This window comes from Periplaneta americana, chromosome 16 (genome assembly GCF_040183065.1).
Source record: "Periplaneta americana isolate PAMFEO1 chromosome 16, P.americana_PAMFEO1_priV1, whole genome shotgun sequence".
In the NCBI taxonomy this organism is placed as follows: domain Eukaryota; kingdom Metazoa; phylum Arthropoda; class Insecta; order Blattodea; family Blattidae; genus Periplaneta; species Periplaneta americana.
In genome coordinates, this window is record NC_091132.1 from 149524367 (window position 1) to 149550208 (window position 25842).

A 25842-nucleotide genomic window follows, 5' to 3' on the forward strand; every position below is an offset into this window, starting at 1 on the left:
TACATTTTATATAAAATGAAGAAAACAGAAAAAAATGTTGTTGAAGTATTTAAAATAGTAATTAAAGCGATTAGACATGGATATATTGTTCAAATATTAGTTCAAAATTACTTTCTTACATTGTAGGACAGTATTAAGTATTTCTATTAAAATGACACTGTAACTGCCCAGCATATGTTATATCATACAGGTCATATCTACTGTACTATACCGGAAGAAACAAAATTGTAATTTTTTGTGTATTTGTACTCTATAATATTATAAAATTATATGATTATGATTTCTTTTTTTTATCTGGGCATTAATAGGTTAATCTAAAGTGTAATTGCGGAACCCCTGTAATATTTTATTAGTATTTAATAGTTAACAGACAAGTGGAAGCTAGTATCTCAACAATTGTTCAGTGGGACGAATGTATTTGCTTTTTAAGCCTGCAATCTGGTTTTATGGCGGAAAGTTGTAGTCTCATTTCTACTGTACTTCTGCATTTTGTCTTTTCAGTATTTTGTTTTAGTGAGCACATACGCAGAGAATCCAATGATGAAAGTGTAAGTATTATGGGTATTTTCCGTTTAGATGTTCATCAAACATATTTTCATTACGCATATTATTGCAATATTATTATTATTATTATTATTATTATTATTATTATTATTATTATTATTATTATTATCGATGGTTTCATGATATTATTGATTCATATTTTCGTAATATTTATATGTTTTTATATTAACCACTAAGTATAAAATAGCCACCGGAGCAGCACACTTGGCTAAGGCGCTTGTCTATTGATCCAGAGTTGCGCTCGGGCACGGGTTCGATTTCCGCTTGGGCTGATTACCTAGTTGGATTTCTTCCCGAGGTTTTCCCCAATGTCATGTAATGTTTGGCGAATCCCTGACCTCATCTCGCCAAATACCATTTCGCTATCATCAATCCCATCGATGCAAAATAATATAGTAGTTGATACAATGTTGTTAAATAACCAAGTAAAAAATGTATGGAATAAAATTTAAAATCTCATAGGGATCATGGAACCCCGGAACATACTTTGAGAAACGCTGCTCTGTGGTAATTCAGCAATTGTCCAAACTGAACAAAGAGTGGCCTAGTATGCACATACATTTTTAGGAAATCGCCATAAGAGATAATAGCGATAGCGGTAACCACGATTAGAGTATCCAGTATTATAAAGAGCAAAAAACCCTGCACTGGCATAGGATAATGTTTTCATAACATGTAATATGCTGTCGTGCCGCAAGCTGCAGCTGCTGTGCCGGTCCGAGCAGACCTAAGAGGCGTGGTTTTAAGCACTAGCGAGCTCCAGGATGTGAGACATGGGCAGTATATGAACTACAGTTCGAGTGATGAGGATGAATCCTCGGCTAAGAAGGAAGAAGATTATGACCCCGACCCCGATGAAATCATTAATGAAGGAGAAAAAGATGGCATTGAAAATATTAACAAGTCCGAAAAATATTCTTTTGTGTTTGTCTGTGTAAGTGCCCTTCTTACACTGTTCAGCATGTGTCATACATGTGGTGCTCCAGTTACTGAAAACAAATGTAAGACGAGAGGAGTTACATTATGCATTAATCCGAGTGGTCTTCTGGAAGCGAAAGTGGAAGTTTAAAAAGTAATGTGTGCATAGCCTCAGGAATGTATCTTTTGGATTAACATTTAATTATTTATCAGCATTTTTTTCTGAATCGTACTTCTATAGGATTGTAAAGAAATTTGTATCACCTTCTGTACACAAAACTTGGTTAAAAGAAAAAGAGGCTAATTACATAGATGCTATAAGCGATTTAAATTTACGTTCATGTGGAGATGGACAGTATGACTCTCCTGGTTTTTCTGCCAAGTATGTCACGTATTCCATAATGAATTTAGCAACGAATAAAACATTAGATTTTGTAATTGAGGAGGTTTCTGGAAGAAGGACCCATAAGGCAATATGGCGAATTGAGATATTTGCAATCAAAGAATTTTAGAATGTGTAACTTAATAAAAACTACATGTAATATATATGCAAGTCAACTTTTTAACAAATTTTGCATTTCGTAAGAAGAAATATGTTATTTTGAAAATTAAAGGTACCACAGCTTTGAAAATAAAACCATAATAGTGAACTTGTGTATGGGTCCTTTTTCCATAAATCGACAGTAAATGAATTTTATAAGAGTAATGGCAAGTTTTCCAAGTAATATTTAATTTGGCTTAACAAATGTTAAATTAACAGCTGGTTTATTTTTAACGTTTTGTTAAGATGTTTTCCATTTTTTCAACATAATTTTGTTTAAAATAACCAACACTTAACTTTAACTGTCGTTAATACTATTCTAACTACTCAACAGCAGTTGGTAATGACTCTGCATATATAAGACAACTTCTGGCTCTACTGCAGTATTTGTCCTGCTATGCTGTAACATCTGAAGGAGTGCCAACATATTTCTAGCGCTTTTTGTGCTACCAACCTTAACTCATCTGCCTCCACTGTAACGAAAATTGTTACTTATGCCAATCTTCCTCTCGATAAAACCTAATGCAGGTCGAGCAGAGAGTACAAGACGCGCAAAGAGTGTAAAATACTGCTGTCTTATTACAAAGATTATGTTTGTAGTAGGTAGGAACGGTTCATCTATGGAACCGCCAACATAGGAACCAATTAAGGCCGAATTCGAGCCCCGAAAATATATAATTCATCATTATAGGTATTAAAAATTACCCCAACTTCTTATTGGCTGATATTATTATTTAAATTCTGTACTGTAGAGTAAGTCATGATACATGTATAAAATCATAACCTGTTACAGTAGCCATGATTCATACAGTACAGAGAGTTGATAAATGAAAGTTGCATTGACTACTATTGAATAATAATAATTATTATAAGTATGGTTATATTTTATAATGCTAAATATAAATTTCTGTTTAGAAAAATCTCAGCATTATGACCATCTGATGACAATAATTACACGAATGAATGTGTAGTCAACTGTACACAAAACCCCGAGGAGAATTCCGTATCATATAAAATTCTCTAATTCAGGTCCATGTATAAATTATATGTAATTTCGTCCTAAAGAAGCAATTGCTGCTGAAACATTTTATTATTTACTCACTCCATATTTTGAAGTATAATTGACATCGATTATAGTTGAAGAGCCAGTAACATAGAAACTAGAGTTAATAGTAGCTGGTGAATTGGAACAAGTGGCCTAATTCTGTTTGTAGGATATTCAAATCTGACTTCAATTTCTTGCCACGTTGAGATCGCACATTTTCTCAATATTAAATGAATAATAGCTCAGCATCGAAATAAGCGTCAGTATAATAATCAGTTGACTTATAAAGATTATCTTCCATATATTAATATTCCAAAATATCTTTTAAATTATATATTACCAGTCTTTTGGCCAGTTTCACAAAGCTTCATTAAGGTTTTAATAATTCATTAATTGATTTACTGGTTCATTAAATCATTTTTATCTCTCACCAAGCATCTTTAGCCTAACGAACCAGTAAAACTATCATTAAATTTAATGATAGACATTTCCGTCTTTAAATTTTTAATTATTCATTAGTTGCAATATAAAATGCGGAACGTTTCGGCGCAGAATTGTTATATCTGGAACTGCTCGAAAATTAAGAGCCAAATGGAGATAATAATGTTAACCATTTAAAAACCGATCATTTTGAAAATTTGAATGACACAAAAATTCACAAAAGATACTGCGTCACGAAGATCGTGGTATCGGTACTCAAAATTTTAGAAGAAACTGATCATAGGTTAGAATATCATAAAAACGGCTGAGACAAAGCTGAAATTAGTCAACTAGGTAACATACAACTGAGTTTTATTTTAAGACATGAAAGCGATTATTATAACTACATACCGGTACTTAAGAAATATTAGTAAATTAATACATAATGTGCATTCAAACATAACAAAACTTAATTGGTATATTAACTTTCATATATTAGAATTATATTATAGCTAGCGATAAGATATGTTTGCACTGGCTTTAAAACAGAAGTGAAAGAGCTGGATTCTTGGAATTTATAATCGTTTTCTTTCTGATGGAAATTTAATTTTCTAGCAGGATAATCACTCCACACACACCGCCATAAACGTTCAAAGACAGTTCACGGAAAAGCATGAAAAAGAGAAGGATTGACAAATATCGAGACATCCCAACTCAAAATCTAGGCAGTTCTGGGATCAAGTTCTGGCTACCTGGGAAGATTTCGCTGAGGACCAGAACTATTTCCGCGATCTGGTGGACTCAATGCCCCGAAAATGCCAGGCAGTGGCATGTGTACAAAGTATTAGAGCCACATGTGTATTTCTTTTATTTTTCTTTAATTTGTTTGTTTATTTTAGTTTTAATTCGGGAAGAAAATTGATCTCCCAAGAGTTTTTTAAATTCTCCTAGTGGAGCCAGAGTTGCAAAATAATTCGTTCCACTACATAAAATTAAAAAGATGAAGAAAGGTAACATGTATAAAAATTAGTTACGTTAATACAAAAAAAAGTTATCGTCGAGAATCGAACACGGACCCCCAGGAATGGCAAGCCAACTCGCTACTGACTGCTCCATCGAAGAGGAATGACGAAACCAGCACAACGAGGCACATATAGCTGCTCGGCTTGAAGTCTACGGAGACAGCGCACATATAAATGTACTCGTGTAAATATTTTAATGTTCAGTACTAGTTAATGTTTCATTTGGACTGATTTACTGAAGCTTGGTGAAACCACCCTTACTCTAAACATTCCTCAAAGAGAAACATAACATATTATTTTCACAACTTTTGTCAGAACAGCTGTGGTGTTATCCGCCATGTTTAACTGTTTGTTAAATGAGTTAATGGCCTGAAATCCTACATTTAAAGTTAACAATCGGTTAAGAATCTGTTAAGCCAAATTGGTGTTGAACAAATGGAAAAACTGTATTTAACAAACTGTTGAAGGTTTAACAGTCGTTAAGTGTTCTAACAATACTTGGACAAACCGGCCATTAGTATTGCTGTAATATGTTTAATTTCAGATGTAGTAATAATAATAATTAAATATAATAATATAATAAAATACAATTAACAATTATTATATTTTATTATTTGTTACTGACTCTTACATTTTATACTTTGCTTCATCAAACACCCTATCCAACCAAATACAACTTTCTTCATCCATGTATTTATACAAGCCACGAACATCATCTTCTTTCACAGATTTTACTGGTGCTTGATTACAGTTGAAAGTTCAATATCTTTTAGCTGTTGGGTACTATATTTCTGTTTCCATAGACGAAACGGGGTAAATGTACTGAAGTAAGTTGGTGAGCACAGTATAGTTCCATTAGTTGTATATTTCAGTTGTGTGTATGATTGTATCTTGAATACACTCCCTTTTGCAATGGATTTAGGGAGGAGACAATATTCGTTGAGACCACTTCTCCAGTCCTTTATTAGTGTTCTGTCCATGCAAACTTCAAATGGCGAAGGATAGGTTCTACACTCTACCATAGCTGAAAGATATGGTAATGCAGTTGGGATTGTCTCCACTTTCTTCAATTTTGATTTCATCAGTCCGAAGTTCCTGTCGCAATGTCCGAAAGAATGTCCCCGGACAGGAAATAGGTGTGTAACTTCCACTTGACAGACTCTGGCTAACCATGAACAAAATGAAGTCGTAACTAAATTTTTATTTTGCCCTCCGTAGGCATCAGAAAGCAAAATCACTTTTTTCACATTATGGAATTCACTAAGTTTCTTTCTTAAAGCATGGTTTAGAAATGAGGCAACTGAATTTGAATCTTTTTTCGCCTCCATTTCCATAAAACAGTACATAAACGAGGAACTGTCATTTTGTATGTGAACATTAAATGCATACAACCATAGAAGCCTTTTATAAAATTGGCTGGTTACATTCAACTTCAGAACTGGTAGATTTTGAGAATAGTCGAACTCAACAACAAGATAAGAAGGGTCTGTTTTGGTCTTAAGGATAAAATCTCCCTTCATGGATAGGTATCTCTCTGCCTTCCTCTGGTGCAGTGCGTACTCTACTTTACAAACATCTGTTGGATCACTTCTCAAAGTGTTCTGACATTGTGAGCAAAAGTCACAAATGTCTGTCTTCGGCTGCTTGAAGGCATAGTTAGAATGTTCTTTTAAAAACTTGAAATAAGTTACATATTTCATAGTAAGCTTTTTACCAGTTTGTTCAAAAAAGTTTTTGGAAAACATTTCAAATAATGTCTTGACATTTAAGTTTGGATTCTGAAAGTAATTTAAATTTGTTTTACTGCCATAATAATGGCTCTTTTCACTTGGAATCATGCTTAAATGTCCCTCTAATTTAACCCAGACATATGATTCCAATTTATGTGGACGGTTGTCATGACTGCCCCTTCTTTCTTCAAAGGTTTCATTATGTAATACCTTTTTTTGTATGACCCTCAGTCTCCTTACTGACACTTGGAAAAGCTTACAGAGAGCTGGACGGCAAATTTTAATCTTAGATCCTGCTATAAATAACATATGCTCCCATGTGTTGTTTCGAAAGGTCTTTGGATTTTCGGTTTTCTTTCTATTTGGTTTCTTACCTTGTAGTTCCGTGGCGCGTGCTAAATAGGAACCTTGCAGTTCCTTACTTTGTCCATTATAAAATAATTCATATAATTCCTTCTGCTGGATTTATGGCACTTTTTCTGGCAACATTCGTTCACTGGCACAAACTCCTTATTCTTAACCTCAACTCCGGTACTGTTTACATATGTATCACCACTTGACCTCTTTCTTTTAGCATCTCTCTTCCTCAAACTGGTGCTGCAGTAAATCATTTTCCTTTTCCTTCCATTAGGTTCCATTTCACTTCGTTTTATGTAAAAACAAATTTACATAAACTAATATCAACAGATCTAGTGCACAGCACAGGCTCCAGACAACTGCACATCAGACACGATAAGTGCTGCCATTCACTCAAATGGCCAAAGTATGAAACTAAACTTGGAGGGAATATTCTATACAATATGGCGGATCACTTAAAATGATTTCCCGAAAAATGACCCATATGTCTATAGGTCTACATTCCAGAAAGCTTTGTACAAAGAGGAACTGTAGCTGGTGACATTAAAAGAGCTGCTTGTGAAAAAGTATTAAGCACTATGGATGAGAAATTACCTATTAAATTGTTCCTAACAGACAGGCACACTGGGATTAGAGCTTTATTGAAAAACAAATTTCCACACATACACCACGAATTTGATGTTTGGCACCTTGCTAAATTTCTAATGAAAAGGATTAACAATGTTCCGAAATCCACTATCTTTCATGAATGGAAACAATATATAATCATTTATGGTGGGCATCGTTTACGTGTGAGAATAACAGTGTACTGCTAAAGGAGAAATTTATCTCAATTCTGAATCACTTGTTAACATTCACAATTGGGAAGGTAATGAGAAATTCCATTCATGTGCTCACAACGTGCTAAGTACTGAACAAATTAAAGCAACCAATTGGCTCACTAAGCATTCCAAAAACTACCATGACTTACATAACATCATTATGAATACCACATTTTTAAATGACATTATGCACCTCAGTCATTTCTGTCACACAGGAAGTCTTGAATCTTATCATAACGAATGTCTTAAATATGTGCCAAAAGAACCCATTTTTCATTTGAAGGCATGTATTTAATCAATGATAGCAGCTCTTGACCACAACTTCCACCAAGGCAAAGAAGTTGTGAGCGGTTCAGTGCAATTTTCTAAATCATCTGGAGATTGGGTTTATGAGAAAAAGTACGAGAAGAAAACATTTGAGTGGAGACAAAATCTTGTAAAGCAAATAGTGAATGACGTTAATGAACACAGATCTCTGAAGTATGTAATACCAGATGTTAGTGATCAGAATGACATACCCTGCAATATGGGTTCACTCCACAAAGCCAAATCCACAAAAGCGGAAATGAGAGACAGGTACTTTTCTCGGATTGGATTAACTATGTGAATAAAGAGTGCAACAGTAAAACTAAAGTCTTGTGTTGAGTTAAGTTGCGGTAGCAGTGGAGTGTAATTACAACAATGCATACATGTTCCTGATCTCAAGTGAAACAGCTGTACTCCAACTTCTGCTTGCAGTAGCCGTGTGATGTCACGACCTTGGAGCTCTCTCTGCTACAATACGCTACAACTCGCAAACGGTAAGTCGGATCGAGTTCTAGTTTTCGCCATTATAATGCACAATCAGACCTCTTACTCATTTTTAAATGAAACAAACATGTAATTTTTTGTTCAGTTCCCCTTTAAATTTTAACTTTTAACATACACATGTCTTACATTTATATTTTGTAATCATTAAAATCCAAAAGACATATATGTATGCGTATCACCTCTTGAATACATGTTTTCATTGAATTTTATAAGTTGTTTTAATTTTTCCGATATATGATAATGTTCCTATATTGTTTTATTCATTATGTATGAATTTTATATTTTATATTTTACTTGTGTTCAATTGTCTAACTTATTGCTTTTCCACCTGATGATGATTTTCTGTAAAATCGAAAATATTATTATTATTATTATTATTATTATTATTGTTATCCAAATATTGAAACCCTATTTTACCTTTGGTATATTAGGGTTGTAGTTTGTTACATGTGAAATACAATATGTAGTGATAATACACAATTTTAAAGAATTAATAGTAGGTGTGAATCATAGTTACAATATAAATATACTAATTAAGAGACAGTAAACAATACTAATACGTTATGCAATAATTACTTTCAGTTAAAACAAAATGAAATAAAATTAGAAATTATAATCGAAGGTGTAGAGAAATTGCAAGATTATTACATTAATTTGTGATCTTATACACAATTTTAAGCAATATTAATGAGGTAATGCACATAATTGGCGTAGTTACAAATAAAATACCTATTATATAGTTGGTTTGCGATAGGAAAGAAAAAATAAAAACAAAATTACTTATGGTTACAAACTATATACCTGTCATCAAATACTCAACAATAGTAAAATCTATAATACAAACATAGTTATTGTTGTCATTACTATTATTATGTCCCAAAGATAGACACCTTGTTTTACATAGTGCATTAGGATTTTATAACATCATTAATTTATATACAATTAACAGCTACAGTCTTGCGTGGATGTGGTGTATAAACTCTGTGAATTGTTTGTAACAACATTTTTTTCTAAGAAAATGGTAAAGGGGTGTGGAGTAATTTAAATTGCAATCCGAGATATGATATCTTAAAAAGTGTCTTTTCCTTTCGAACACTGGACTGTGAAAAATCAAATGTTCAACAGTCTGATTCTCTTTGCATATGCACAGAGATTCTTCTGCACTTTTGATCCTAAATCTTTCGAAGTAGGAACCGAATTTTCCATGGCCGGTCATAAATTTGGTGTAAAAGAAGTCGGTTGAGAACTGACTGCAACATAGTCTGTCTTGTACATTGGGAAAGAATAATTTCTTGGTCACAGAGCCTTTAACACTAGAGTTCCAGTATGTATTCCACTTGAGTGTAGTTGTGTGCTTGATCTTCTGCTTGATGTACGAAATAGGACAGGTGGAATATTTATATTCTGAGTTGGTTGAGGCCGCTTGCTTCGCTAATGTATCCGCTCTTTCGTTTCCTTCAGTACCTGTGTGGCCGCGCACCCACATTAAGCAAATACGACCTTCAAATTTAAGTATTAGGGATCTAATTTCGACGGCTATAGAATGCAAGTTGTATTTATCGTCAATGGTTTGTAAGGCAGATTGAGAGTCGCTGTGAATACATGAGTCAATCCCGTTGGTAATGCTCCATTTCACTGCTTGCAAGATGGCAAAGAGTTCTGCTTGGAACACGGAGCACATGGGCGCCAGGCGGAACGTGGCAGAGTGGACTTCAGTAGTGTTGTAGTAGGTAACAAAAGCACAGCCCACCAAGGTGACGTCGTTCTCCTTTTGCAACCGAGAGCCGTCAGTATAGATGTTGTATTCATGTCGATCTGTACATGTATTTGATGCACGGTGAAAATCTTTCGGATGACCAGTTAATTGAAAATGTGATCTTTTTTCCACCTCAAGATATGATTCTTGTTCTATAAATATCCCGTTTCTTTTCACGTTAGAGATTTCAGCTTTAGCCATGGCATTTAAAAACAATGGTGGTATACCCGCGATCACTAGGGCTGCGTCTGTCGATGTGGTTCTGTAAGCCTTCGTGATTCGTAGAATGAATCCACGCTGGATTTGTATCAATTTATTTTGAACCCACTTTTTGTGAAGTATATTTTGAAATGCCGAGACACAGTATAATATCAATGGTTCGAAAGCGCCATGATATATTGTTCGCAATATATCAGGACTAAGACCCCAGGTTGGTCTGGTGGCCCTATGCAAAGCAGATTGAAACTGGTGTGATTTAGTGACTAGTGAATCAATATGTGCCTTAAAAGACATACGTTTGTCGAGAGTGACGCCTAAATACAAGAGTGTCTCTACTATGTCGATATCCTTCATGTCCATCTGTATGTGTGGTAGGTCGTAATTTCTTTTCCTTGTAATCAGCAAGGCTTTTGTCTTAAGAGGGTTGAACTGTAGTTTGTTGTCTTTTCCCCACTTGGATATGGAAGTCAGCGTTTCATTGGCTTTGTTTTCAATACAGTTTATATTGTCAGCTGTTATTAGGACGAGAGCGTCATCAGCATATGCTATTAATTGACAATCATTTGGCAGATCCATCTGTAGCAGGTCGTCATATAAGATATTCCAAAGCCCTGGACTACAGCAGGAACCCTGGGGACATCCTTTATTAACGTCTTTCATTAGAGTAGTAGTTCCTATCGTGAGTTGTACTTTGCGATTGCTAAAGTAATTTTTGACTAGGTTATATAGGTTTCTAGGACAACCTTTTTTCTTCAGTTGAGACATAATTTTAGGCCACCAAGCGTTGTCAAATGCCCCCGAAATGTCCAGTGATATGAGTAATCCGAACTGCCGACGTCTTAGAGTTTGATTTGCCCAGTTCACAACATGAAGCACTGCATCTTCTGTGGATTTTTGCGGTGTGAACCCATATTGATTCCCTTTTAACATATTTGTATTATACAAGTTATACATAATTCTATCTATAATAAGTTTCTCCAAGAGTTTTCCCATAACAGGTAGCAGACAGATAGGCCGATAGGCGTTTGCTGTTCGGTTATGACAGTGCGGTTTTGGTATTATTTTAACATTTGCGATTTTCCAGCAGTCAGGAAAGACTTGCAATGACATACATTTATTGAAAATACTCACAAAGAGATCGGCACAGCTCGTATGTACATTTTTAATTATATTGGCAGAGATTGCATCAATCCCTGGTGCTTTTTTATCATTCAATTTTTTTATTGCCCTCTCTACCTCTTCTGCTGTGAATTGTGGTTCATCTTCCGTGTCAGGTGACAGCTCGGATTCAAGTCTGGTACGCTTGTGCACATCCGTGTCTATAGAATCATCAGGAAAGAATTTATTGATTAGGACACTAGCTGTTTCGTATGTATTAGAGGTAAACCCGTTGTCGGTTTGGATAGTATTGAGAGATCTGTTGAAGTTCTCGGGTTTTCGACACATTTTATAAATTATCCCCCATGGGTTTTGTGGACTTTGCGATGAGCAGAACTCCTTCCATGCCTTAGTTTTAGCCTGCAAAATTTTGTTTTTGTAATCAGTTTTAATGTTGTTGTAAAATTGCTCGTATTTAATTCGAAGCGTTTCACATTTACATCGTTTGTATCGTCTGTGGCTGGCTAACACTCGTTTTCTCATTATGTTTAACTCTGCGGTCCACCAGTAGTTTTTGATCGCGGTTTGAGATTTCTTTGGCAGATGAGCTTCACATAGTTCTGTTATGTTTCTAGTCAGTTGTTCTATAGCTGAGTTAAGTGATTCCGGCGTGTTGCTATTATTAATGTTTATGGATGTTCGACGCAGTTTGAGTCGTGCTGCCCTTTGGAATCGCGACCATTTGACGTTGTTGGTTTTGTAAATGCGTGCACTTCCTGCATTAGTATATAACTTTGGTTGTAGTTTTATGTCGATTATGATTAATTCATGATCAGACATTGTGTGAAAGTCACTAACTTTCCATTCTACGATGAACGGTGTTAGAGAATGACTACATACACTCACGTCGATGAAACTCGTGGAGTTGTTGCGTCTGAAGGTAGGTTTGTTGCCAGTGTTCAGGATAGCTAAATTGTGTGAGCAACAGAAATCAAAGAATTGCTTTCCTTTATAATCGCTAACAGGACTATTCCAAGCATGATGTTTGGCGTTGATGTCCCCTACAATTAACAGATGTTTTCCCTTAAGATCAGAGCAAATAGCCTCCAACTCATTCAGTATCTGCGTGAAGTCACAGTCCGGGTCGCAATAGATATTACAGACATATATATCCTGACCGAAAAGATCAACACATACCACTACTCTGTCAGGGGTGCAGTACTGAATAAGATTAATAACATTATTGTGTCTTGTTATTGTTGCTGCCCTTATGTTATTGCCCTGATTATTTGCAGTTTCATTATTATTATGTTCGAATATGAAGGTATTAGAGCCAAATCCAGAAGCACGGTTTCGTTTGGTATTGGGTTCTTGAACACAAAGTAATTTAATTTTGTTGTCTATTGTACTGGATGAAAAATCTGCGTTATGAACCAGTTCTTGAGTAGGCGTAAGTGATTTGTGCAGGTTTTGTTGGTAAATGGTAAGTTCACCCATAGTTGATTTTGGATATTGTGATGACTATTTTCTCGTATTGGGGACACTCAAAAGAACTGGCTGGATGGTTGGTGATACAAACACTAACATCTAAAAAGCTGCTGGAATTGCTATACCTATATGTTGGAATAATCCCATTGTTAAGAATAACTAAATTGTGAGCATGGAAAAGATCATAGAACATTTTACTCCGAGCATCATCCACTGGACTGCCCCATGCACAGTGTTTTGAATTTATGTCCCCTGTGATAAACAGAGGTTTTCCCTTTAATTTCTCACATACACGCTGAAGATCGTTAAGTTCAACAGTCAGATCACGCCCTGGTTCGCAGTAAACACCACAAATGTAAATTTCAATTCCACACCAGTTCACACAAACTAAAACCAAATCGGGTGTACAATATTGAGGTAAGTGTAGTACGTGTGAGTATTTTGTAATTATAGCTGCTCTAGGTCTTTCATTGTTAGTGTCACTTCTTATCCCTGTACCGATGTACAAATTGCAGCCAGGACCAAAGCCTGCCACACGGTTTTGCGTAACATTAGGTTCCTGTACACAAAGCATTTTAATGTCAGTATCGATAACCGGTGAATGAAAGTCTGAGGTAGTTATTGAATCGTGCGTTGAAACTAATGATTTGTGCACGTTCTGATTGAAGATGGTTAGCCTAGCCATAATTAATTTTAGAAGTTATAATTTCCACAATTTTCTTGTATGCAGGGCAGTTAGTGTCAGTAGCATCATGATTAGTGGCGCACATTTCAGTATTTTTCCTACTGGACATTTTAGTGTTAAATTTCAAGCAGTTGATACATACAGTCTTTTCCTGTGGACAGATATCAAAACTGTGATCTTCTGCGCATCGCCTACAATGCCTCTCGAACGTACAATCCTTGCTTATATGGCCGTATCCACAGCATGTATAGCAGCGTGTAACAGGTATATGGTCTTTCACTGGACAACGACTGTAGCCAATGTATACCTTTCCTCCGTTCCTCATTGCATGATAGATCGTTGGAGTTACTCTGAGCACAGCAAACTGGGTTGTGTTGTCTCTGGATCCCTTCATGAATCGTATTTCCATCTGTTCACCTGAATCCAGGCAATGTTTTATGTAAGGAAAATATTCGTGGATACAACTAAGAATTATGATGTGATTATTGTAACAAAACTTGCTTTTGTACCAATCTGATACGGTGTTGACTGAAATTGTAATTTAATTTTCCTTACTTATATTATTCAACTTATCTGGACTTTAACTTCAACATGACTTTTAAATTTATCGAAGGCAGTCAGGCAAAAAAAATTGCTTATGCATAATTGAACAACAAAGTGAAATTACACAATACCAAAGCCAATTTATGGTTCAACAAACAATGCATCCAAAATAAAGTGATACCTAAATATGCAACTATCAAAATCAACAACTCTTCCATAGCTGCCAAGAAAACCAAGCAACAAACCCAATTTTGTTCGCTTAAAAATGAAATTAAATTTCAGCACAAGAAAAAAGAAATACTCCGCAACAAATTATATTCATTGCACCTCCATACAGCAAAATTAACCGGCATATACTGGGATAGCATACAACAAATAAGCCAAGAAAAGTAAATCAATTAATGAAAACCAAATATGAGACCCTTGATAAGAAATTAAACACCCTACTCACCTCAAAATCACAACCATCTACACCACAACATATTCCGAATTCAACAAATCGCTTAACCAATTTAACAGACATCTCCCTTTTGCCACCAGAACTAGAGATCATTAACAAAGGCTACAAACATAATGATGAAAACAAAACTATTGATAACTTAATCATAGAAACTGAACATATTATTCAAAATAGTTCACATGAAAATAAAGAACACCTTAGATATCAAGCTTCAAAAATAATCTCACAGTATTTTAAAGATCCTAAAACCAAACACCAAATACAAAAAGCTAAATCTGAACATAAAAAGGTTATCAAACTGGGGAAAAAACTTCGTCGCAATAATATTATTCATATTAAAGCAGATAAATCTGATTCTATTGTCTTGATGAAAAAAGAGGATTATATAAACAAAACATTGGACTTCATCACAAAAAATCATATAACAGAATTCAAAACGGACTCTATTGAACTCTATCAAAAACATATGTTGTTGTTGTTTTCTAATGCCAGGCGTTTGGCAATAAAGTCATTTGACCTCTTGCACTCCAATATTTTTCAAAGATATTATCATGGCCAGCCACTGAAGCACAGATTTTAAGGCGTTCCGAATCCATTTCTTGGTTTGAGTTGCAATCAAAAACATATAAAACAGGCTATAAAATCAGCAGTCGTCCTTATTCCTACCTCAAAATCCTATAGATATATTAATCAAAATCCCACTATCCCTAATTTGAAAACTTTGCCTACAATCCATAAAGCAAATTTAACTATGAGACCCATTGTTAATAGCATGCAGGCTCCAAATTACAAAATTAATATATCCTTCTTACAATTCTTGAAGAAGAAGAAGAAGAAGAAGAAGAAGAAGAAGAAAACCACTGTCAATAGAAAATAAATATAGGCTACTCTTTTGAATTTACAACAACTGATCCAACAATTTGGTAGGCTAAAAATTAATAAACATGATAAAATGATTTCTTTATACATAGAAAACCTTTATATGAACATCCCTATTGAAGAAACTATTCAAATAATAGTGACAAAATTGCAAGAGTTAAATTTTAACCCCAACCTAATAAAACAAATTGAAAATATATTACACATTTCATTCTATCAAAATTACTTCACATTTGACAATAAAATATATCGTGGGCTTACAAGGAAAAGGTATTAAGTCCAAAAATGCGAAAAATGAGTTATTAATGATACTAAATACAATAAATTATGCTTTGTCTACTGGGAAAATGAATTAAGCTTTAACTCTTATAGTTCATTAGTAACGAAACATTCACAAATCATTAAGTCCATTGCAAACAAAATGTTGACAGGAAAGAGTATTAAGTGCACTTAATACCTTTTGCATGTACACCTCAATATCACTTTCAGAATATCTGTACAGCTGTCAAAAGAAAAAGTGGCCGCTCTCCTGAAACAAAGTTCCCTTCAGGTATCTTCGCTACAATTCGGAGACAGGCGATGTTACATGTTGTTGGACCACGTTGCCTGATATCTACAGTTATAATTGAAGTATATTGTGTGTTATTCGATAGCATAATGGTAGCGTTCAGGCCTCTTATTCATGAGGTCCTGCGTTCGACTACAACCTCGTGCTTTTTATGTCCTTTTTTATTCTGTTTTTGAGAGAGACAAACTAGACATAATGGCTCCTTTCTCTTTTATGATTATTTTAGTAATTAACATCAGGTTCATTAATATATTATGCCATGACTTTATCATTATCATTATGATATTGTGGCTGCAAATGGAAAGAAAAAAGATTTTATTCTCAATAAAATATCTTTCATGGCATAAACATAACAAATTTACTGGCGTCGGCCTTAAAACATTCAAACAATTAAGCGTTCAAAAAACAAAACAAAAAGCCACAATTCAATATTTAGTCTATCTTCCTCTTATCTCGATCATCTTGCAGTCGAGTGGGCATGGAATCGACTAGTCTTTGCAAATAGCGACTGTTCTTAGACACGATATTCCAGGCATTCTGAACATACACACATAAATGTTCTGTCCATGGGCAGGTCTTTCATTGCAAACCCAGCAATCTCCAATCTTTCCTATTTTCTGCCTTCCTCTTAGTCTCCGCATATGATCCACATATCCTAATGTCGTCTATTATTCTTTTCAACCAGAGACCCAACCAATTCCTTTTTCTCTTTCTAATCAGTTTCAGCATCATTCTTTCTTCACTCACTTTTTCAAACACAATTTTATTTCTTATTCTGTCTGTCCACTTTACACGCACCGTTCTTCTCCACATCCACATTTCAAATGCTTCAATTCGTTTCTCTTCATTTCATCGTAATGTCCACGTTCTTTCCCCATACAATGCCACACTCCACACAAAGCACTTCACTAGTCTCTTCCTTAGTTCTTTTTCCAGAGGTCCGCAGAAGATCCTTCTTCTTCTATTAAAAGCTTCCTTTGTTCATGTTTGCAGTTTTTCTTGTGGAGGATAGGCCTAAATGGGGTAACATCCCGTTGCTTTCCGCACACCACTATCTCTTTCGCATCTTATTAAATTCCAGGGGGCCCAAGCGTGGAGATGAGGAGAGTGGATTTGACTAATTGGGCCCTCCGGACTTCACCGAAAGTCACAGCAAGGGTTAAATATTAATTCTATCAGGATGTTTGACCCGGTCAGAGACCGGGAAATCTCAATTAGCCTTTGCCCCCCGCATCCTGGACTAGCTTCTACGAATTATCAGAAAATCTTAGAGTGTGATTGGGCCAATTTTTCTGAAAATGTTTCCACACTTTTGCTCTCGTAGCTCAGCGGACGAACGTCGGAATTTAGATGTCAACGTCTCAGGTTCAATTCCTCGTTACTCCTTTTCATTTTATTGTGGTTCAAGATAGTATAATGTAATAATACAAAAAGAAAAACTAATACCAGTATTATCCAATTGGATTTTTCCAAACCTAATATTAAATTTATGTTATTTATATCGCTAAAGAACGATTACAATATAAATAACTTGAATATTATTTATACAGTATCACTAAAGAACGATAACAGAATATAAATGATAAATATCGGTTTGTTTAATTAATATATTGCGAAAGAACAATAACAATATAAATAACTTGAATATTGTTTTATAATGCTAATGAAGGAAAACAGAATATAAATGATAACTTGAATATTATTTACATCGCTAAAGAATGGTAACAATATAAAGACGTGAATATTATTCATATCGGATTTTCACAGATTTATTACAGATGTATTTAAGAAATTGTAGAAGAATAGTAATTAGTAACAGTGTCCTATTTATTCTTCTTGGAGCCAAATTTGTAACTTTTAAAAGTGTGGTTACTATGTTGAAGTGTATGTGTTGTAATGGATGCTTGATTTGTTATGTATGTGAGTCAGTTATGGGATGCTTGATGTCGTCGCAATGTCGTAATTATAGTTTGATTGTGTTTGTGTGACTATTGTGTATTAATTTATGATGTATGGTACGGAAAGCTGCATATTTGTGTTATAGAAGTGTTACGTATGTGTGTTGTTAATGTTTTTGTATGTTTCAAATTGATACCTGATATTTGTTTTGCAATCGCAATGCCTAATTTACGGATTGTTTATGTTTTGTTTACATCGCGTAAGCTAATTTAATTTTCTTTTCCATTTCTCTTTATGCTTATCTTTTTTGTGTATAAAACTATAGCCCTAACATACATATGTAAAATAGGGCTAACCCCCATTGGAGATACAATAATAATTATTATTCATATCGTTATAATACGATAACAGTATACAAATGATGACCTGAATTTTATTCATATCTCTAAAGAACGATAACAAAATATAAATAACGTGATATCCATAAAGAACGATAACTGGATATAAATAATAATTTGAATATCATTTACATTGCTAAAGAACGATTAAAAAATAAAATGAAAACTTGAAGAAGGCCCGAACCCACGACCTTTGAATCATTAAACAAGCACTCTACCGCTGGTCTACGAGGCGCAGATATGTAACACTTTCATAGTTCTGGAACTGCTTGTACAAGCACATGCATCGTGTAACATCGCTGCGACCCAAAGTGGACTTTGAAAATATTCGCTCTTCACGAGTGCGGCCACTTTTTTTTTTTGACAACTGTACAGGCAGAATGATTTTAGCTCATAATCTGATCAGATACATAGTGATCTATGCTAATGATTAACATTGATTGCATATGTTTTCATAAACATGAACAATTATATGATAGAGGAACGAAATTATTGCAGCTAGGTTTGCAGAAAAAATACTGAAGTGATTGCTAGTAAGTGACTTTTCTTAAAATATATATGATATCAAAAACAAATAAACACTGTAATTACTTTAACATTTTGAGGTGAAGTTGCTATTTTTATGCTATATCTCATCATTTTTTAAATCTTGTTTTGGGATCCAGCAGGTTCATTATTAAATATTCATTATTATAATATTAAAAACAATACCAAAACAATAAATTCTAAACGTAGACCACCTAATGACAACAAGGTAGTAAATATTAAACATTTTACTGCGGATATTGCATTTCTTATTAAAAATGTTCGATTAATAAATTAAATTCCATATGATCTGACAATAGAACTGTGAGAAGGGTGTAACCAAAAGTATAGAATTACTTGTCTTGAATGACTGGAACTGGAGATAGGCGAAATAAATTAAATAATATATAAATCTAGAACAAACATGATGATTTAATTTCTCATAACAAGAATTATTCTTCAGGATGCAATAAACAAAATTATCATTTACCAGCAGAAACCTCATCAGTCATAAGTGAACGAGATGTGCTGGAGAAAATTGATAATTCTTTCGGAAATGATTTTGCAGATTTAGATTCTCATTATCATACTAACTCTGAGTATTCAGAAGACACCTGGGGAACCAACTCAAGAAAGTGGAAGTAGATGGAGAAAAGGAATCCAAGCAAATGGAAACGCAATGTGAAAAAAATTAATGTAGGGATGGCATGACACGAAATAAAAAATCACAAGATGCTGAAATTCCTAAAACCTCTAAATTGTAACTTGTGTGGACTGACGTGCAATGAAAACATTTCTGAAGAGCGGCGAAAGGAGGTTTGTTCAAGCTATTGGAAGGCAGAAAGACTTCATTCTCTGTTGAGTCATCAGCAGCACTCCAGGAAGGAGGAGGACTCATAAGATTCTTGACGAGGGCCACTGTTTTTACGATTCCTCCTCCTTTGCGTTTGGAAGACATCAGAATTGCCTTGCTACTGGTATACAGTATTTTCAGAAAAAAAATATTTGTAAACTTTGAACCTTCTCTCTGAAAGAAATACTTCAATCTACAGCAGGTGGCAAAAATGTTGGTGAAAAAGAAATCCAAAAATGAGAATGGTGATGTCGTTAATTGGCTCAAAGTAAAGTCTTTTAATTACATGAAAGAAACATCTTGGGTTCTGCAATGTAAGTGTGGCTATACTGATGAATATAGACCAATCAAAATTCGTGGAGAGGCACGACCATTTGTTTGTCCAAAACAACCACTGGCAGAATACTCAAATTCGTTGCCAATAAGCTCAGCAAAGAAGAATAATCTTCTAAAAGTCTGTCGAGCAAGTATAATTCCTGAAGAGATGCGTGGCTGGTGCAACACTCTGCCAACATGTGACATTGCAGTTGACAAGATTTCAGTACCTGCTGTGGATGACAGTGAAAATGATAAGTGATGATTCTGAAGATGACTTTTAAGAAGCTTGTGATTTAGCCTCTAAAAAAGATCGAACATTTTAACACACTCTTTATATCATGAAGTTCAAAATCTGTGAATATATAGTTTCATTCAATTCAGCCCTAGCTGTGTTAAAACTATAATTTAATTTGCAAAATATGCTAATATGTAGCTTGATACATGTATTATTTAACAAGAAGGAGTAAATGAGTTTAAATGCAAAACCAGATTTTTCATAAACATTCAAACTTTCAAGCTGATTTATCTCAATACCATCTTCTTGGACTTAATACCTTTTCCTTGTAAGCTCACGATATAAACAATCAAAAGGCTTAGCTATGGAAGACCCCTTATCTGGCTTCATAGTTGAAGTTTTCCTTCAATATCTTGAAAATCAATATATTTCTAACTTGTAGTTGCAGCATAACATTAAGACATACTTTCGGTACGTTGATGATACGTTTATAATATATAATAGCACTTCACAACCAGAACACATAGTTAATTCTTTCAATAACTTACATCCCGAAATTACCATTATCCATGAAATAGAACACAACAGGAGCATTAATTTTCTTGATCTGAACATAAGAATTAAAAAATTCAAATTTGTCTACAATTTCTTCAGAAACCCACTTCTATTAATTATATTATACATCAAACTTCTAATCACCCATATTCCTACAAAATTAGCAAATTTAGGTTTTTAGTTGATTGTTTGATCAACATTCCTCTCAATAAGCAAGCTTACCCAAAAGAATACAAATATATCACACAACTAGCTACCGTAAACGGCTTCATTAAGAAGATGATTCAGAATTTCATTCACAATAGAACTCGAATATTAAAAAATAAGACAGTCCCTACTACTTTACAATCTTCAGAACCAACAAAAAATCAAAACCTGGAACTCGATGACTTATATTGGTAAAATTAATACCAGTACTCAACTTCCCACTTTTTTCATATTACCTACAAAACCAACAATAAATTAAATAGCATAATCCCTAACAAAATTAGAAACACTAACAAATATTCACATTGTGGAGTTTATCAATTAAACTGTACTAATTGTAATATGAAATATATTGGTCAAACAAAAAGGAACTTTCATACTAGGTATACAGAACATAAATCTCACTTTATTAACAACAGAAATAAACCTTAATTTGCATCACACTTAATCAACACTGGCCATGAACTAAATAGTATTCATAATATATTACAGATCTTAAAAACAATAAATGATCCATATCTAATCAATTCAGCTGAAAAATTTTTCACTGCCAAAAATTGTAATGTAAGCACACAATTGTTAAATTAACAAGTTCCAAACCCCCAAAATCTTCTATATCATATCACTGTTTAACTATTTATCGAGTTGTTTCACCTGGTCTCAATAAGACTCCCCTCCCCTCCCCTTCCCATCCACTTTCTACATAGTATATACCAGAGGTCTGCATCGGATGTTTTCGCTCAAGCGCCAAGTAGTTCATAGCATAATCCGATAGGTAGCACACATGCATGATAGGTAAAATTGTCACGAGCGATAAATCCTCAAACGGTATAAGCCGAGCATTAGACATTCGTTCTTGTTACAGTGATGAACTGTGCAGTAACATCATAGATGTTTATCATTTCAAAACTTTGCAGTGTTTAACTAATCTCTCCTTAGTACAACTACAAAACTTGCTTTAAAATGTAATATAAATGTTGTAGGTAAATGTTTCTTTTTTTTTTTTTTTTTTCATACAGGAGTGATTTTGTTTTTGCCACATCTGATAGATGTTATTGGATGTAAATGTAATTATTATAAACAGAGAACACAATCACGATAATGCAAGAACTGTATCAAGTTTTCTAGTAGTAATAATAATATTAATAATAATAATATTAATAATAATAATAATAATAATAATAATAATAATAATCTCTAATAATTAGTGTATCAATCTTTGCGTCTGTAAGAGTTGTGCAGCATGATTATTCGTTTTATTATATTTTCTGTGACGTTATCTCTGTACTAATATTGTTATTAATCTACTGCTATATCAATAATATTTTGTAAAACGTTTCTACATTGTCGCAGTATACAGGCGGAACACTATGTATGGACCTATCATATTATATATGTGGTAAATCAAATATTGAATAATTATTAATTAGCAATAATAACTGTACATCGAAGTTTTTCATACTATTTTATTTATAACTTCATGTTCCTTTTTGGTACATTCCATTGACTGTTCCATTAAACGTTTGTCATAAATGCAGAAAATAAAGCCTTATTTTTACAGTGTGAGCAAAACATGTATCTTATCTGTCGCCTTCCATACAAGATAAGACATGTCGGTGAGATGACCTTGTACTGTGCTTCTATTTATTACGAGTGTATCACGACCGATTGTATCTCACTCGAGGGTGCGACACTCGACCGAGTTCAAGCGAGCGATTTAACTCCAATGCAGCACCCTAGTATATACAGTCAGTCACAAGCCATGTAACGTGTCAATGAGTTGACTTCTGCATCTGACTCCGTTCTTCCACTTTCAACATCGTAAGTATTAACAGAAAAGCACTATTGTTGCTTCACAATTAACAGTTTTCTAACTATCGCTCTTAAAATAATCTATTAATTAATTTCAGGTGTCTTAATCACCTCATCGACCCGAGTGACAAAATATTCCATAGAACTCCAGTTTTCAACCACCTTCAAAATATGGCATCATTAATTTTTAACTTTTAACATACACATATCTTACATTTATATTTTGTAATCATTAAAATCCAAAAGACATATAAGTATGTGTATCACCTCTTAAATACATGTTTTCATTAAATTTTATAGGTTGTTTTAATATTTCCGATATATGATAATGTTCCTAAATTGCTTTATTCATTATGTATGCATTTTATATTTCACTTGTGTTCAACTGTCTAATTTATTGCTTTTCCATCTGATGATGATTTTCTATAAAATCGAAAATATTCCTGGATACAACTAAGAATTATGATGTGATTATTGTAACAAAACTTGCCTTTGCTCCAATCTGATAAGTTGTTCACTGAAATTGTAATATAATTTTCCTTACTATAAATAATAAAACTGCCAAGTATGTGGGAGATGGTTTGTTGTGTGTTGCAAGCCCTTCGTGTCGGTTGTGCCACCCAGTCAATGCTCTGTGTAATCCTCTGGATAAAATTAGTTCGGAAGGGTAAACAATATTGTAAAATGATGTAATCTGAATTGTTTCTGCACAAAATAAGACTACAATGCGTAAGGAAGAAAGCCGAACCTACTTTGGTAATGCTATTTCTGAGTTAAACTAAAATTACCTCCATCTTGAATTTTGCGTACACTACTTTTAACACTTAATTACAAATGATTGATAAATTACCTTCTGAATATCATTTGCATTTATTACAATGTCTTTCAACTAACATGAGTTTGCAATCTTGAAACAATAAAGTATTGACCTTCCACTATATTTTTATACCACCATATGCATATTATATTACCAGAAAAGCCTTGATTCTATACACAAGATCTGTATGCAAATCTCAATGAAACTAAATAAAATGCGTAGCAAACAAAGAAGATAGGTGTTGGGGTTAGTTTTAAATGCTTCTGTTTGTCTTATTTTACCATTTCTCCATAAGTCACTAAAATTTCTAGTCCAGCACAGAATGAAACAGGAAATTAAACTAATGCTATGTAACATCATCCACGGATATTATCAAGAATCCAGTGCTGAAAATGTTTCATTGAATATTGTTGATTTGGAGCCAATGCACTTCACAGAATAGAACATTTTTAATCAGTTTTTTAACGACGTTGTATCAACTGTGGGGTTATACAGCAATGATGGAATTGGAACATACCTTCTTTTTTCAATAGTTTCTTCAACTCAAAACTGAGGAACTTCGTATCATAAATAACAGGAAACAAGCTGTGTATCTTCTTCTTGAAATGTGTTAGGTGAGCTGAAAATAAATAGATAAATATGTAAATAGATAAGTAACTAAATAAATAAATAAATATTATCTGTCCAAGGCGAATGAAGATCTGGTTCTGTGAACTAGACTGTTTATCTGCTGTGGCTGTGAGTATATTCAAGTTCCCCCTCAGTCGACCTGTACACTAATACATATCGGAAAAAAAATCCGAAATTCAAAATGTAAGGGCGTACAAATTTATCTTGCAGTCCCTCCTATAACCAGTAAAAAAACTAGGGGTCGAATTCATAGTCGTCACTTATAAAATGAGGAAACACTTAAGTAATGAGCATTTCCTTAGCACTTATTTCAGATCGTATTGCAGAGACGCTAATCATTCATATACCCTGAGCATTCCCTTGACATCGAAAGAAATATGGCAACATGGCTAGACGTGAGCGCTTTCCTACATTCAATTGTTTTCCAGCGCCTTCAAATTGTTAAGTCGGCATTATTGTCATACACAAATACAGAAGTAAATATTATACAGCTAAAAATTATACAAGATGTCCAGAAAGCATTTTACAGAAAAGAAAGAAGTGAGCTAAGAGAACTAGTTATGAAATATGGAGATATCGTCGAAAGTAAAAAAAATTGATAATTGTTCTCTCCAAAAGAAGAAATTGACATGGGACAAAATTGCAGTTGAGTTTAATGCAAACCCCGGAAATATTCCTGTAAGTAAATCATTTTAATTTATTTTTCAGTTATTTTTATGCTAAACAAAGTGGAAGTGATATAATTACGCAAATTTTAACAGCTTATTCCTAGGATAGAATACAAACAAAAATGCAAATGACACTTTGTTAGGACGTGAATACTTTTAGGAAAAAAAAGCCACTTCAATCTACCTGAAATGCTGCTGCATCATAAAATAAAAAAGCAACCAGTACTTTCAGCAGTAGCGAAATCGGTAAGCCTCATGGTTGTACTGTGAATTTCAATGAGAGACACGAGAATATTCATAACAGTGTTCTTGTCGAAACGGTATCTCCTCTTAAATTGTTGATCATTATACATCTCTAAAGGGTTTTCCATATCTCTGATATATCTTTTACTTGCCGAAACTCATTTTCATTTTAATTACAGAACTCAATAAATTAAATTAAATCATAATCGTCATCTATTGTATACCGAATCAGCTGATTACAATGCACATGAGGAAACACTTGAGTAAACTGACAAGCTACCTTATTTGAATAAGTGTTCACTTTAGTGGGATTTATGAATTGGAAATTATTATAAGTAACTGCTTAAGTGTTTCCTTACGGTAAGTGTTGACTATGAATTCGGCCCTAGGTCTCTGATTACATTTTTCACCGAGCCGCAGGAGGTCTAAAGATTATCATATAGGTCTACCTGAGTAAAATATGTATTTATTTTTTTATTTTCATAATTCCTCGGTGCATGGTCAATAGGGCTCAAGTCATTTCTTTTTTACAATTAATGGTTTATGCCGACATATGCCCTTAGTATCATCACTACATGATGTACTGGAAAAATATTATGTTGACTACTTAAGATCTTTATGTGTCTGTAATTAAACTAACAGGTGCCAACACTGTATTAATGAGGAAGCTCGTAAGATTTATATTTCCACTGTTGTTACATTCTAGAATATGAAAGAATAGCATTAACGAGTTACTGAAAGTGTTGTCAAGATGTTCT

At 34.0% G+C, this 25842-nt stretch overlaps 1 protein-coding gene across 4 annotated transcripts in view; it reads right to left on the reverse strand.

Annotated features, from left to right (window-relative positions):
* Positions 1 to 25842, reverse strand: part of LOC138691298 (pre-piRNA 3'-exonuclease trimmer-like) — a 355843-nt gene that overhangs the window by 233301 nt on the left and 96700 nt on the right. For all 4 annotated transcript variants that reach the window (XM_069813142.1, XM_069813140.1, XM_069813143.1 and 1 more), the window contains one exon: positions 24061 to 24162. In XM_069813142.1, coding sequence (XP_069669243.1) covers positions 24061 to 24162 — 102 coding nt within the window. The remainder of the gene's footprint in view (positions 1 to 24060; positions 24163 to 25842) is intronic.